The 17,121-nt window shown below is 46.8% G+C and overlaps 1 protein-coding gene across 1 annotated transcript; it reads left to right on the forward strand.

Moving 5' to 3' along the window:
• On the forward strand, positions 1–10,510 carry Serpina10 (serpin family A member 10). The gene is given in 10 exon segments (XM_026394256.2): positions 1–131; positions 4,494–4,659; positions 5,742–6,037; positions 6,039–6,074; positions 6,076–6,324; positions 6,326–6,375; positions 6,378–6,432; positions 7,551–7,814; positions 10,326–10,397; positions 10,399–10,510. Coding segments are annotated over 10 exon segments (1,431 nt in total).
• The last annotated feature ends 6,611 nt before the right edge of the window (positions 10,511–17,121 follow it).

Consider the following 17,121-nt stretch of genomic DNA (forward strand, 5'->3'; position numbering starts at 1 on the left):
ATGGACGTGAATGAGAACAGACTTCTCTTTTCTCCCTCTCTCCATCTGACCACCGAGTGCATGAGGGCTGGCCAGACCGAGCCAGCTCCCACCCAGGAGCTCCGGAAATCGCCACCCTGCAGCTTTCCCAGGTGTGAGGTTTAGCAGTTGCCAGCCGCTGTTCAGAGCTCAAAGGTTCAGGTCACCTTCCTTTCTGTGTTTTTTATTTGTTCTTTTTAGATACACATGACCCTAGAGAGTATTTTGACATATCATTCAGACATGGGGAATAACTTTCCATTTTTGTGGAGCCACATGATGTGGAGCTTCGTATATGTATTCATATAGGAAAGGTATAGTTCACTTCACTGTCTTTCCTATTCCCATCCCTCCTCCCTTCCCTTCATTCCTCTTTGTCTAATCTAGTGAATTTCTATTCTTCTTTCACCCACCTATCCCCCTCATTGTGACTCAGCATCTACAGATCAGAAAGAACATTTGGCCTTTGGTTTTTTGGGACTGGCTTATTTCACTTAGCATGATATTCTCCAGTTCCATCCATTTACTGGCAAATGCCATCATTTCATTCTTCTTTATGGCTGACTAATATTCCATTGTATATATGTACCATATTTTCTTTATAAGTTCATCTGTTAAAGGGCACCTGAGTTGGTTCCATATTTGGCTATTGTGAATTGAGCTGCCATGAACATTGACATGGTCTGGTGACCTTTCTTTAAGATATTCTCAGAGATGTATGGTCTTCATAGCCACTTAAGTCTTCATGAACTACTTCATTTGTGCCCCCAAAAGGGAATGAAACATGAATTAATCAACAGAAAGAAAGATCCAGAGCAGCCTTTCAGTACCATCACTGCAAACACAACTCAAAGTTGGTGCCTTGGAAAGGCCTCATTTGTGTTTTCACTCTAAAGGGACACATGAGCTTCTCAGGTCTTACAGACTTTGAACTGAGCCTCTCTAGTTAAGTGTGTGGTCCGAGGGTGGCCGGAGGGTGTTGACCTGTGTCACAATTCCCATGATCAGCCTGCGCGGAGCTCAGTCCCTCTCGTTTCTGCCTGGGGAGTTTGGAGCCAGAGCAGGTGGGGAGCGGTGTCTGGGTGTCGCTGATCCACAGGCGCCTGGGCTGAGCGCGCCCCTGTCCTGCGGCCCGTGAAGCTGCGCTGTGGGGTGGCGGGGGCGGTTGCTGGCCAACTCACCCGACTCCTTAAATCACTTGCTTCCGTGTGATCTGCACACTTCTGCAAAGACACTGAGCTCCTTCAAGTGGGTGGAGTCACGGTGGCTGCTCTTTGGACCTGTGTGCAGAGAGGGTGTCCCTTCAGAGGGCCAGCAAGCCCCCGGGCCGTTTCTGTCCAACTAGCAACCTCAATTTCCCCCTGGCCGCTCACCTGCCATGGCCTGACACAGCTGCCTGCCTTTCTAGAGTCTCTGCCTCCAGCCTCCCCCTCCTCAGTGGATTGTGTCCGCGCCAAAAGGCATTCCACCCAAGAGGCTTCCCCAGCTAGGGACAGCAAAGGAGCTGGGCGGCTGAAGGACGCCTCTTCAGATAGCCCTCTGGGGGCAGCGCAGTCAGCCTGACCAGGGAGCAGCCGCTAAGTGCCCTTTTCCTCAGAGCTGCTAGTGCCAAAGATTGTGCGGCCACCTGACCCTTGGGCCCCGGCCAAGACCCACAGCGGGGACAAAGGCCGTAAGGCCACCTGCTCAGCCGCTGGCTTTGGGTTCTGATTGCTGGGCGCCCTTCTGCACTAGAAGTAAAATCCTTGCGGACAGAGCTGAGTGTTTATTTCGGCTCCTGGGGGGCCCAGGACCCCTGGTATTTCCAACAGGAGGTGAAATGATCAGGTTAGGAGAGCCTTCAACTAGTCAGTGTGCTAACCCACCAGTGGGGCTAACTGGGTGGTGACTACAGGCAGCTAGGGAGTGGCTGAAAGAGGCGGGCCACCACACTCCTTTAGAGATATATTTTGTCCCCTGTGAGGAACCTCCTCTCTGCTTCCTGATTGTCAGGTCACACCCCTCCGCCATGATGCTCTGCCTCACCTCAGGTTCAGAGCCACGCAGCTGGTTGTCTATGGACTGAGACTTCGGAACTGTGAGCACAAAGTAAACGTTCCCTCCTCTAAATTGGGTTTTTTTGGGTCTTTTGGTCTCAGCAACAAAAAAAGTTGACTGAAACATTTGGTGTGCCTATATAAGCCTTTTAAAATTTGCTAATGACTGATCATCTTACATGCATGAACATTTTACATTAATTGGACGTGCTTTTCTATGTGACTTGAATAAAGGATGTCATTAGCCCTTTAAAAAAAGATAGCATATGTGAGTGTATGTGCTGATGTGCAACGTAGAGATGTCTAAAGAAGGAAAGAGAAGAAGGAAAAAGCGAATCTGGAGAGAGGGATGTAGGTGTTCTCGGTGCTATTCTTTTGAGATAATTCAAAAACTAAAAGCTGCCAATGAAAACAAAAATAAATAATGGCCAGAAGCACACAAGAAAAGGATAGATAAATAAAATAACAGCACATAGTCCAGGACAGGAGCACTCATGTATATATTGGGTGTGTGTTGTGTGTGCACGCATGTTGCTTAGAACCTCACAAAGTTGCTCAGGCTGGCCTTGAACTTGCGATCCCCCCCCTCCCCCGCATCAGCCTCCTGAGCTGTTGGGATTACAGGCGTGCACCACTGTGCCTGGTTTATAATTGTATTTTGCCTTCATCTTAGAACACTATTTTTTTTTTAATTTGTGGGTAGGTCATATTAATTATAAATTTTGATTCAAGGGTGGTAAGGAGCACATAAACAAATATTTATATTATAAAAAAGGAAGTCAGTAGGTCTGAGAAGTTGGGCTTAAAGGGTCTCCACCAGCCTTGACATTGAGGGCTTGAGGGCCTGTCCAGTTTCAATGCTGAGAGTTGTAAATTCACCTTGAAACAGGCTTTGTGATCTAGCTGTCTGTCTCACACTGGATTGGCAGGTCCTTGGGGTGGGAGAGCACCTGCCCCACCCTGGCTGAAGCAGGGGAGGCCACCATTGTCTTCTCCCTCACCAGGTGTTCTGTCCCCAGAGGCACTCAACAGAAAGGCCCTGGCCCTGCCCAGGCAGAGCTCAGGGTCAGGGCAAAGCCTTGAGTTGAAAAGCAGAAGTTCCAGGTGAATCCACATGTTTCGCCACTGGAACTGGGAGTGCGGGAAGCCCCGCCTGGAGTGTGGCTTCCAGAAGCCCCACCACCTCTGGGCAGAATGTTAATCAGTAACAGCCCCCAGGGGATCACACTTTGGAATAGCAAATATTTACTGAAGGCTTTGGCTACAACACCTAAGCCTTCATAGTTCCTCTGGACGATCTTCCCTGGCACCAGGGGCCCTTCGTGGGTATGAGGCAGTGACCACAGAGAAACCTTCAGAGTCCAACCCGAGGGGAGAGAAGGGGAGATGCCCTTGTCAGCTCTGGGTGGGCTCCAATGTGAAGGGTCAGTGGCCAAGCAGTGCAGAGTCTTCACCCTAGACTCCACAGGGACTGTGAATCCAGGCTGGGGCTGGGGAAGGGGGCCTGGGGAGTGGTGTGAGCCTCGGCCTTTCATTGGCCCTGACTAATGGCCCAGGGGCAGAGTCGGGAGTGGAGGTCACTGCAGCTCTAGGCAACTGCCCCAGGCTGAGTGGCAGGTGCCAGGGGTCTCCTACCATCAGATGCTATCTGGGAAGGTGTGTCCTCACTGAGCTTGCCGGCTCCTAGTCCAAGGAGTGGCCCAGCACATAGGTCCTCACCATTTGGCTGAGGAACAGAGGCCTGAGATGACAGGGGGGACGGTTCCATTAGCAGGTGCAGGAGCCACCTGCTGTCAAGGACTCTCACCCCACAGGAGAAGGGGGAGCTTCAGGAGCAGTATGGTGACACTTAGCATTTGGAAGGGGTGACATCTATCTGGTGAGCTGGCTTAGCTTTCTGATAACCATGAGAGAGCTGACCAAATTCAAGAGTGTCCTGCCGAGGGCTTAACCTACAAAGTAGAGCTGAATATTGTCACACGGCTGTCTTAGTCGGGACTGGCTCTAACAAAATATCATGGGCTGGGGGCCTGAGCCATATTTGTCTCAGTCCTGGAGCCTCAGAGCCCAGGATCAGGGTGCTAGCACGGTTGGACTGAGGCAAGGACCCTCTCCCTGGTTTGCAGATGCTCACCTTTCATGCTGTGTCCTTCATGGGGAGAGGAGGTTCTTGGCTCTTGTCCTCTTATCATGAGGACACTAATCCCAACACAGGACCCCCACCATGACCTCATCTCAACCTAGTCACCTCCCAAGGCCCCACTTCCTCACACCATCGTTGTGTGGGTGAGGGCTTGAACTTATGAATTTCGAAGGGGCACAAATATTCAGTTCATAACCACAGTAAAGGCCTGGAATGGGGGGATTGGCGCACGGAAGGAGGGACTTACCCAACAGTGACAGTGACGGTGTGACCTGCAATCCTGGGTTTGCCACTAGGGATTGGAGAGGACTTCTGAATTATGACCCTGGGAAAACATGGCTGAAGACTTCACTGAGTGTGAGCACCACTCAGGCCGCAGCAGGGGGCCCTGATTCCGTGGTGCTGTCAGCAGGGCGAGGGGCAGCAGGAGGAATCCCAGGGCTGGACGTGGCTTGGCTCCGGGTGCGGCAGCCTGGGAGGTTTGCCTCGGCATTCCCCCTTGACACAGGGACCCTGGGCCAGAGCCAGGGTCTCCCTGAAGGGAACTGCCGAGAGGCCTGTGAGACCCCACACCACTGGCCTGGACGTCCTGCCCCACCAGGCCCTCCTGGACCCAGAACAGAGCAAGGGTGAGGGAGAGGGGTCTCTTGGTGGCCTGTGCAGCCAGGCCTGGTGTATGGCCAAACTCCAGGAACCAAAACATGTGGTCACAGACAGGGGCACAGCCCAGGAGCCATCCTGTGTGCCAAGGTACACGGAGGGACCTGGGAGAGGTGGTAGTAGGGGACAGGTACCAGACTGGGGCAGCAAAGCCAGCACACCCCAGGCTGCTGTGGGAGAGATGGGATTAAGCCCAGGCCAGTGCTGAAAGCCCCGGCTGTGCCAGCTCCCACCATCCTGGGAGTCCAGCTAGAGGAGCAGGGAAGACCCACGGGCACTGTGCAGGGTGGGGGCAGGCACAGGAGGATGTGTGTCAAAAACCAGCGTGGCAGGCTTTCTCTTTTCCTTGCCCGATGGCCTCTCGGACCCTCCAAATCCCCAGCCAAATGTGTCACATCCCAAGGGCCCGTGGCCCAGCGTACATTGGCTGCCTTATGGCTGAGCAATCGAAGGCCATGCCTGAAGCCATTCTGTAAAGGGTTTGTGAGGCCCCTGATGGCACCTGGCCCTGCTCTGATACTGGCACTTATCCCCGGAGAAGGGGAGGAAAGAGAAAGAAGAGGGAAAAGGAGTTGGAGAATGGGAGCTGGCCGAGGGCCCCGCAGGGGAGGGGAGCAGGAGGGGTTCTGCGCTAACATTTTGCTTCCTACTTGGAGAATGGGTGCCACGCTGGCTGCTCCAGGACTCCCCGGGGGCAGGACTCCCTGAGCCAGAGTTGAGCCCCTGTGGGATCCTCCCAGAGGAGGCAGGGCTGCTGGAGGGATGGTCACCCCTCACTCAGGGCATGTTACTTGGGGCATGAAAGCAATCCCTGCCCCTTTCCTATGCAGGGAGTCTTCTGAGGAAGGGAAGCAGTCCTTGGCCTCCACAGTTGACCACATGAGGTGGCCCCAAGCCTCCTGCTCTCTGTCCTCCTGGCGGAGATGAGGCTGGTGCCTGGCCTGGCCCTTAGTCCTGGGTCACCAGAAGCCCACGCAGGGATGGATACTATGGAGCCTCAGCCTCCTCAGAACCAGACTCGGGTGGCGGGAGTGCAGGCTCCTACTGATGGGGAGGATGAGCTGGGGACAGAGGGGGCCTAGCTGATGACCAGCCAGCAGCTGTCTGGTGAGATTTCAAACTTTGGGCTCAACCTCCTGTGAAAGATGCCCATGAGGGATAGGGCAATGCGGTCTACTCCCCTTGGCCATGGTAGGCCTGATGCTGGGGTCAGAGGGCAGAGAGCCAGGTGGAAAGCAGCCTCCACCTGTAGGCCCTGAGCCACACCACGCCCCTGCTCCTGCCTCCCTCTTTAAGCTGATCAGAGAGACCCTCTCCACCAGAGCTGGGCCTTGCCCAGGGGAGTTTTGCTTTCATCCACAAGGATTTTGATTGCAAAGAGACCTTCCCCAATTCACCCAAGAGGTCCCTTGATAAAGCATATGCCTGTGAATTTTCACAGTGCCCTCAGGCCCAGGGGATCATGAATATTACACAAAGAGCCTCAGGGGGAAGTTCCCCAGCTATTTGATGAGATTAATATCAAACCAAATTGATTCTTGTGGATCACATCTTGTTCTGAGGGACTTGGATCATGTTCTGCTCTCCCAAGCCAAAGTGCCCATAGCTGTCTGTTGCTCCCCTGTCCTGCTCAGAGAGTGGCTCTTGCTGGAGGAGCTCCTGTGAACCTGCTCTCCGGCTGCACAGCCAGCTGGAGCAGTGACAGACGGTGCCAGACAGGTCCAGGTGCTCCCTGGTCTTCCCACAGCCTCCACTTCTTACTGTGTTCCTAGCACCTCTACCCAGTGCCCAAGAAATTTAGGGTTGTATTTTCTCTTCGTCCTTCTCTGCTTTTGTGACCTGGAGTAAGTGACAAAACCTCTGTCCTCCAATTTTGATTATAGAAAAACAAGGACACTCCCACCTGCTCTGATGTCACGAGGGCACATGAGATAATGAGTGAGTGCCCAGCTGTGCTTGGCACAGGCGAGGCACGACATATACATGGGCTTTTAGAAATCTTTGTCTCCCTGGCTGCCGATGCGTAGGGCAGAGCAGGAGCTGAAAGCAGAGCCCGAGAGGCGAACCTGCTCAGTCCACATAAATGCTCAGGCCAGGCACAACAAGGATCTTCTGACACCCTGATCCCAGGTTCTCTGGGGGCATAGGACAGGGTATGGACACACGGGAACAAAGAGCCAGCCCAGGAGATGAGCGAAGCCCCAGGAGGGGAAGCCACTTTGCAGCCAGCCAGGCCACGACCCAGGACAGGCTCGGGTACAGAGGATTGTGCAGAGGGGAGCTGGGGCTTCCCCTGTACTGGGAATGCGTGGGCCAGAAATGCTGTCACTTTATGGGGGTGCTGCACAGATGGTGGCCAGGGCCATGCAAAGGCCCCAAGTCTTCTCCAGACTTAAGCTAACCAGGGACTGAGAGTGAGTTTTGTCCAGGTCCAGAAAGAAGGGAAACAGGGACCAGGAGACATTCCCTTGCTTCTGTGTGTGACTCCAGCTGGGCTTATGGGTAGAGGGCATTTTGCCCAGAAGAGCTGAGGCCTCTGGGTAATCCATTGGCCTGCTTGAGCTGTGGCCCTGGCAAACTTCATGAGGGGAGATGGCTCCTTGCTAGACGGAAGGCAGCAGAGCCCTCCCTCTGTGAGAACCTTGCTTTGGCAGAGGCTGCTTTCTGCACGCAATCTCTTCTTACTCGTTCAGGGAAGCGGCTGGCCGCATGTGGCCCACCTTCACCAAAGCTGACACTTTCCACCTGGACAAGTCCAAGGCAGTCAAGGTGCCGGTGATGTACAGGGCAGGCAAGTCTGCCTCCACCTTTGATAAGAAGGTTCACTGCCATGTCCTCCCACTGCCCTACTGAGGAAACGCCACCATGCTGGTGGTCCTCATGGGGAACACAGGTGACCACCTGGCCCTGGAAGGTGGTCTGACCACAGAGCTGGTGGAGACATGGCTCAGGAATAGGTAACGTGCACAATCTCAGCCTATCTGTCCTTGTGATGCTCACCACGGTTTCATCCCAGGCACCGTGGCTCCGGCCGTCTGCCCCTTGAGCTCTGAGCTCCCAAGGGCAGGGGCAGCTGTCTCTTTCTTTCCCACTCTTCCCCAGCATTGATCGATGGATGGCAGGCCTGGCTCATCCAGCCAGTTACTCAGCAAGTACTCACAGGGCTCCTCCTACCGTGATCCCTGCCCAGTGCTAGGGATGCAGCAGGGAGGAAAAGAGGCCAAGTCCCTGGTCCAGGAGTTTGTTTTCCAGGGCAGGGAGATGACCAGGAGCATCAGCAGGGGAGAGGGGCTCAGGAAAGGCCCAAGGAAGTGGCAAGCCGACATCTGAGCTAAAGGGTGAGTTGTGGGCTATCTTGATGGAGAAGTGCATAAGGGCACAATGTTCTGGGATGGCAGTGTGCCCACTCAGCTGAGGAGCAGAAGGGAGCCTGGCCACCTAACCAAGAAAGCCCCAGAAAAGACTTGGGCTTTGTCTGAGGAGATGGAAGGGCCCTGGGGGGTCTGGGCAGGGGTGCAATGGCCTGCGTGGTGAAGACACCAGGAGGATGAGCATGAAAGCAGGAGACCTGTTCAAGGTTAGGTCAAACCCCGATGGATGCTGCTGCTTGGATGGTGGGGTTGACAGTGGTGGTGACAAGGAGCGGTTGGATTCTGGATCTACCTAAGGAAGTAAGAGTTGGCAAAATCTGTGAGTGGACTGGATGGGAGTGAGAGAAAGGAAGAGATCTGTCAGTCAAAGGTGATTGTAGCTTTTAGCCTTCGCAACTAGAAGAATCAACCCACCCTTTAGTGAAATGGGGGGAAAATGTGGGAAGCATACATCTAGGGTGGATTGTTCCTCCAATCTCTTCAGCAGAGCCCTGTCCCCCTCTGGATGCTCGAGGAGCCACCTAGCCCTGAAGTGGACTGGCTTGCAAAGTCACGAGTCTGTCGAATCCTCAAAGAGCCCACGGAATCCCACCCCCTTCAGGGTGAAGGAAACCCTGACTTTACAAGGCCCCGCCGCCCACCTGCCTTGGACAGCTCCTCTAGAAAACCCCTCTGGTGCCAGTCTCGTGTTGTGACTGAGATTTATTTCATCCCTCCCTTGAGAAGCAGCCCGATCCACAAATGGCTATTTAAAATATACATATATATATATATAAATATATATATATATATATATATATATATATAAATATATATATATATATATAAATATATATATATATTACACACACACACACACACACACACACACCTATAGCTTCTCCCTAACTCCTATTTTTTGGGCCAGACTTTTAGGTCTAAACTGCTAAGAACAGGTTTAGTCAGTCCACAGAATGCCCTCAGCCAATTGGCTTCTCAGGGGAGGTGCTCTTGGTTCAGAGGACAATCAGAACCACCTGTGGTCCAGAGCAGTTCTGTGCCATGTTGGGGACTGGGTGGCCTTCCGGGCCTGTGTTCACTGAGGACAGCAGTAGCCCCCTCTGCCCTCCCCTATCCCCATGATCCTTATGACAAAGAAAATGCCCCCACACATCTCCACGTGGCGGCCACATCTCGTCACCTTCTTCCTTGGCTGTGGAGTTGGCTCATATTTTCTCATACAATTGTAACTTTCAACTCCAAGAGGGAGGAAAAATTGAATCCACCTTAGCAGGACTCAGTAGAAAACTCTGGCCTGTAATCAAGCCTTAGCATGCCAGGGAAGGCAAGACAATTAGACAATTCTGCTGGAAACACAAGGAAAATTGAAGACACGTGCTATTTTACAAGGACGGCATCTCCATGAAGCTTAAACTGTAAACTATTAAATACCCTGCGTTTGCTCTTGGGAGTAAACTTTCACCCCAGAAAATAGAGAATTTCTAGGAATTATTAGGTTGATAAAATAATTATAAAGACACATCAATCATATTCCATTAGGTTCCTGGACAAAAGACTTTCATAAACAGGCAGAGTATAAGCAGAGTTAGGAAGGTTTCAAGGACCTCGGGCTTGCCCCAGGGAGTGCCCCAGAACAGGACCAGGCACTAGGGAGCTCCCACCAGAGACTCACCACACCCTGTCCCTACCCTGCCACAGGGAAAGTCAAAGGATGCAGGAGACCCAGGCAGCTCAAAGCCTTCCAAGGGCACTGGTTCAACACAAGAATCAATAGCACAGAATATGGGCTCCACAAATAATAGATACGTATGCATAAATGTGCCAGTCAGGTTCCCTGGCTCCAATCACAGAACTTATTTTACATATTACACAATCACACTGGGTTCCTGAGGTCTCTTGGAAAAACCCCCCTTAGGTTTCTAAGGGAGTCCCTGGTATATCCCCAGACTGTGACTCCTGACATAGATGGGCCCTGTACCACTGAATCCCAGGAGCGTGGCCAAGTGGGTAGGACCACCATCAAGAATTTTAAGGGCTCAATTCATTCCCTCTCTCCACTGCCACATGAATGGTCTTCCACACTATTCCCTTTGCTAGGTTTTTTCAATCAGTGATTGAAGATGATGAGAAAGGAACTGAGGCGGTGGCAGGAACCCTGACAGAAATCACTGTATTCCCTGCCTCCCGTCACCAAGGTGCCCCGGCCATTCCATTTGAGGGTCTACAAGGAAACCTCGAGGGTGCTCCTATTTCTGCAGGGTGGTGAATCCAATTTCCTGTGACCCACCACCGGCATGAGCTCTCAGTGTGACAGCAGGTGCTCAATCAGGCATCTGAACCCACATGGGACATCAGCACTGGATGGCACAGTGTGTGTTCCCTCTGTCCTCAGCTTTTTCAGGCTGTTCTCAGATGAACACAAGGATTAAATTGATAACATTTTAAGATGTTGCTGCAATTTTTCCAGTGTTTTCAACCTGTGCTGGGTTGGAGAGCCGGGGCTATCTACCTTTCTCTGTTGCTCACACACTGAACTTTAAGAACAGTCGTTACAGTCACAACACTATTTTGAGATTAAAGCCTTAGGGGAAACACATGTACATAATCTCCTTGAGCCCTGTTTCTCTCTGGACTTCTTTCTGGTACAAATAAGTCAGCACAACACCTTCATTTCACAAAGAAACAGGTATCCACAAACACGGTCACATTGTCACTTTCATGGGCACCAGGCATTTTTGCCTTCATGGGCCCCTTGATAAGAAAGGGGGAAAAATAAGAATGTGTGTGTGTGTGTGTGTGTGTGTGTGTGTGTGTACATATATCTCCCCACACGTATTCATACATACATATTAAAATTATACTTTATAACTGCATTTGTATGAAGATGAACATATTCTGGATTATATTTACCATTTATCAAAGCATATATCTTGCTTATTGCTAGAAGTAAAGCATCTTTGTGGGCCCTTTCAGCATGGGGGCCTTTGGCCCAGTGCCTCTGCACCTAGTGAATAAGCCATACCTGTATCTCAGGAAGGGAAAGATCTGTCCCAGGCCACTGTGCAGCAACCGGCGAGCCAGAAGCCTCCTCTCCTGCATCCCGTCACAAGCCTTTCTACTCCTCCTTCCCTCTACCTAAAGCATCTGATGGGATCCTGCTAAATAGTCAGGGCGTGCTCAAATCAAAGTATTCCTCTAAATAAAAAAGAAAACAGAAAATATCCCTGTAGCTTCCTCCAGCAGTCATCTTCTGACATAGAAACAAGGAACTAGGAATGACCGCAGAGCTAACTAATTTTGGAATGTCAACTGTGTTGACAAATGCCTAATTAATTTCTATCTGTTGCTACATAATGTTGAAACATACCTAAAATTACTGGTTAGTTCTTTCAATTATTAATATAAATCAGAGTAAAGCTGAATAGGTGATAATATTAAGAGGCATTTTAAGGACTGACTTCATCATTCTCAAATATGAACATTAATTAATTCCTGGAGTCCAAGTCCTGACATTCCTTTAGGACCAGGAAATTCCAGGGCCTAGGAAGAAAGACAAAGAAAGATGGCTAACTAACTCCAAGAGCCACTCCTAAGCGACTTGTTTATGTTCAGTTAGGTTTATTTGTGTCAAAATATGATCTGTAAAAATAGCAGAGATTTCAGGAAAATTTCTCACTTTTAAGAGATGAAAATGAGAAAAGGTCTTTGAGAGCATAATGCTCTGAAATAAACAGGGCTGAGCCAGTACAGGAAGGGTCACTGTCAAGGGCCACAGGAGGAGAGAGTGCTTTCTTTACACCTGGTGATGGGATCTACCTAGTAAGTTGTTAAACATAACTTTTATAAGAATATTGGTCTTGTTTCTGGTGTCAGTGGAGATCTGTGTGGATATTCATAACTATCGACATTTTTTATTGTGTCTACAATCTGTGCTTTTAAGTATTAATGTGACAAAATTTCAAAAACTTTAGAAGTTATCATGTTAATGAAAAAAATTTTTTCCAAAAGTAATTGTGATTGACTGACTGTTTTTATTTATTTGGTACCAGGGATTGAACCCAGGGGCTCTTAACAATTGAGACACATCCCCAGCCCCATCCCAACTTTTTTTTTAAATTTTGAGACAGTGTCTTGCTAAGTTGCTTAGGGCCTCCCTAAGTTGTTGAAGCTGAATTTGAACTCACAATCCTCCTGCCTCAGCTTCCCAAGCCACTGGGATTACAGGTCTGTGCCACCACACCCTGCATGATTGACTGTTATAACTCAGAATTTAATGCCTAGGAGTAAGACTGCAATTAATTTCTCTACATTCTTAAACTTTACAAGTAGTGATGATTTTTCTCTTCACTTTCCCCTTTTCCCACATCCATGATGGGGAAAAAAAGCTAATAACTCACCTAAATTATTTTTTAACAAGTAAATTGAAATTATCCATTTTATTTAATGTAACCGAGTCAAGGTGACTGAATTGAAGTACTGGAAAAAGCAATGCAGCCTTGATATGTACCATTATGACCACAAAGTCTCTAGATCATAAATGTTCAATCCACATTATTGATGATAGTAGGAGACATAATTAAAATAGTTAAATGAAATCCACAAAAACCATACTGAATTCCTTTAATTAGTATTGTCAAATTTCTCACACTTACTGGAACTATGCTGATAAAATGAACAGTTAAACAGTTCTGTTTTATCCTCTGATGCAGGTCATAACACATCACTAAACATGGACAAAAAGAGGCTTTGTGGAAGGAAAGGAAACAAATGGCACGAAAAAGACTCACACTGAATGACTGTCCCCTGAGTAATTTACAGTTGACATGGATGTGCTTCTACTATTCATTACTTGAAAATGAACTGTCTTGCTCTTTAATGATAGAATAAAAATTGCAGGAAAGTATTCAAAACTTTTTTCACAAACACAGGTACCTCATTAACCTATGTTTTATTTTGAGTCAATTCATTATCCATTTCACATTATAAAAAGTAACCACACACGCATATGCATTCACAAATTAGATCATCTTTATCATACATCAATATATTTTAAAAAACAAATATTTTCTAATATAATATAGTTATATGCTGATTGCATTTGAAATAGAGAAGCTGACAATAGCTTCATACAGTATATCTCAAGAACTGACGTTTTAAACTTAAGAACGGTACACGTTCCACAGGCAACTCTGATGGAAATAATAGGACAAATAAATGCTGTTGACAAAGCTTAAGCATGATAGCTTGGAATAACAGCTGATTCAAACCAGATTCATCATTTTAAATTAAGTAAGGACTAATACAATCTAAAAAGTAAACAAAGTATGTATAAAAGAAATTCTAGGAAATAAAGGAAATCATCAATCTATTATTTTAAAGGTATCTGTAACTCAAAGTTATCAGAAGTCTTTATAGAATTTTCAATGCCAAATTGAAATTTGGGGATGTCCTGGAATCATGGAACTGATAAAACTATGGACAGCTGTTCAGTTTGTCCTTTCATCTTGGCTTGGAGAGCCGTAAGAGGGTGCAGTAACTTCCTTAATTCCCAAGCTCCTGTCCCTGTGATGACCCAGCAAGGGCAAGGTCCGATGACTTGCACTGTCTTATCCTATCTGAACACTATCCTCTAGGGCAATGGGAGAGCTGGGTTCCTGCACAAAGAAAGGCAGGCTTGTCTCACCGCAGCAGTCACTAACGCACACGCCTAGTTATGTTTCAATACATTGCACTATTACATTGGAATTCTATAACCACATTATTATTATTATTTAAGAAATATCTATTAATTATACCTCCTAGGGATCTAATTCCAAATATGGTAAGTTTAACATCAGCTGCCATTCTGTGTCTTTTCCCATTCATTAAAAACAGAAACAAACAAACAAAAAAAAAACACCTTAAAGAGGTCCCAGCCACTGCTTCCGCTTTTGCCCACTGATCATGTCACCTCTAGCGGGCTCTGTCTGCCTCCTTCATTATGCAGTTGATTTAAGGGTTGGATTTTCTAGATTTCCTGAAGGAAAGAAGGAGGGAAGGAGGGAAGGAAGGAATGGAGACAGGGAGAGGAGAAAAGAAAACACGAAAAATTTTATCCATATAATGCTTACTAAGTAAATAAAGAAAAGCTACTTTGGATAAACCTAATATATGAGAACCTGATTAAGGGAAAAGATAAAACACACCTTAAAAATTACTCAGAACTACCTTTAATGACCAAAAAACCAAGTATGCACTTAACATAGCATTCAATTTAGTTCATACAAGTTTTGCTTCTTTTTAAATTTCATATAACCACAGTGGAAATTACACAGAACTAAATATATAAACTGACCTTAAAAGACACAATGCACACCTTTACTTCAAGTCACCACTATTTCTGAATACCAGATATGTCATTTTATAAAGTGAGGGAATGTTCTGCACAGAATTTTCTTGAGAAATAAGAATTCAAATAATACTTTCTGAAATCACTTCATAGACTTATTTTAAATAAAAAGGACATATTTTCATTTGGATACGACATGGTTCTGAATTGTGAATAATACTTCACAGAAGTGAGAGCAGGGGAGACATCAGCCACCTGACCCAGGTAAGTGGTAGTACACACTTCTGAGAGTCCACCCAAGACCCTCATTATAGGAAGTGTGGCCAGGCACTTGGACATCCAGGCGTGTGGTCAGGAAACAGCTGTGGAGACCAGCATTCCTTTCTTCAGAACATTCAGAAAAGAAGAAACAAGCCTGATGTGATTTTTTATCAGTCGTTGTTTTTGGACTCATTTTTGTAACACCAATTAATTATATAAAAAGGAAAAATGAGCTGGAAAATGAAAGATCAGATATAGAAATCTGAAGTAAAGGAGGGCTGGCATGAATATATTAGGTATTAATGGTCTTTACTTTTAAAAAATGCTGATGACATTTAGAAAAATAAGTGGAGAAGGGAATGTGCCATTACTAAATAGGTCCACATAGGAGAAGTCCAGGGCAACCCTGTGAGAAGAAGAGAGCCTAGGGGGAGAGAGAGGCAGGATGTCAGGATACAGAACAGAAAGGCCCTCTCAAGACCAGGCGTGAGTCAGCACAGACAACAGTGAGGCCTGAGAAGCACAGGGCTGAACTGAGCCCTGCTGCTTGCTTGACAGGAGCTCACCGCCCGGTTCCACCTCTGCTTGCATGGCTTCTAAATGGAACTCCCACAGGTTCATCACCAGGGCAGTAACATATGGGTGGAGTATTTTCATTAGTCAGAGTGTTCTCCACATTAATAATGCTAATCTGTAATATCAATATCACTTTTTCCTATCTCTATTACTTTTTGTAGTACAGAGTCCTAACCCTTCTGTGAGCTCCATTGAATAAACAGATTTCTAAATTCTGAATGAAGTTGGGTATAGACCCACTGGCCAAATAAAATTTAAAATGAATTATAATATAATTTAAGTCCTAAAAAAGAACTCTGGCATGGAGTTTTTATAAAAGGATTTACATGAAAAACTTACTTTGAGACTGTTCATGAATTTAAAAGAAAGTCTGAATCTTGTCTAAGTTCTGTTCTAATCAGAAGGATTGGGAGTTCTATTTAAAAGAGCAAATCTGCAGCCTGGCTGAATCATGTGTACCTTGCTATGGTCTCTTATGATTATTTTTATGAGACTACGCTCTTGAATGTTTAAGCTAAAAGAAACACAGTCTTCAGCAATTCAAACAAGGTGCAATCAGCATGTAAAACAGCATGGGGCAAGGAGAATAGAGAGAGGCCCTTTATAACTTCAAGGCCCAGGTATAGTCTGCAAATATCATTTTTCTAAACTTGCAACTCTGGTTTGTGCTAGAATAGTATTTCTTATGTGGCATTTGTTATACCCATCTTTCTGAGCAATGAGGGATTAGATCCCACAGCTGGCTGTTTAAAGGGATACAACTATACCACCTAACACCTTCTCAAAGAGAATTCCCCAGAAAGTAAAACTTTTATAGAAGAAAAGCAGATTTCAGATGCTATCGGAGATCATTTAAATGGTCTTTGTTGATTTCCTAAGGTTACAAGGTATTTTCCATATACTGCTTACTCACCTAACACCCAAGTCTCCCACGATTATAATCCCCTTTGGCTTGAAACAATTCCTCATTATGGACATTTCCTATGCTCTGGAAAGTATGTAAGTAAGAAGGAAAATGAACTGAGAAAAGGGTGGGACAATAAACTCAGCATGTATCACTGACGACTTACGACATGGCCTTCCGGGGTTGTGGATCTTTACTCCCACTGTTCTTCGAATCAGCTGTGCTACTCGTCCCACGGGAGGTACTTGGTAAGGCAGGATTGGGAGAATAGGAAGGTGGAACATTACTGGCACTACGAGCCCGGAATGAATCATCTGAAAGTAACAAACAGAGTTAGACAGTGAACACACTAGAAAAATGCTCATTCAGAATTTAAAAAGGGGCCTTTTTCTATTTTTTAAAGAATAGCTGACTTTTTCTCTTATTAAAGAAATTTAGTGAATTTACATACAATAAATTTCACAAAGTTAATATTTTAGCATATATATCTCCCCGGGAAGCCATCACTACAATTAAGATGTGGAACACCCGAATGTCCCTTCCCGCCTCACTGCAATCCCTCCTTCTCTTCCTGCATCCTTCCTCTCTAAACCATTGATCTGCCTCCTGTCATTACAAATAAGCTTGCATTTTCTAGAATGTTATGTAAATGGAATCCTGCAATATGTAATTATCCGTTTTACCTGGCTTCTTTCATTCAGAACAATTATTCTAAGATTCCCCCATGTTGTGTATATTGATACTTAATTTTTATTTCTGACTATGTATTGTATGGGTATGTAAAATTTGTTTAAATATAATGTGTGTTGATAACACCAGGATTT

This window comes from Urocitellus parryii, chromosome 6 (genome assembly GCF_045843805.1).
Source record: "Urocitellus parryii isolate mUroPar1 chromosome 6, mUroPar1.hap1, whole genome shotgun sequence".
Classification (NCBI taxonomy): Eukaryota; Metazoa; Chordata; class Mammalia; order Rodentia; family Sciuridae; genus Urocitellus; species Urocitellus parryii.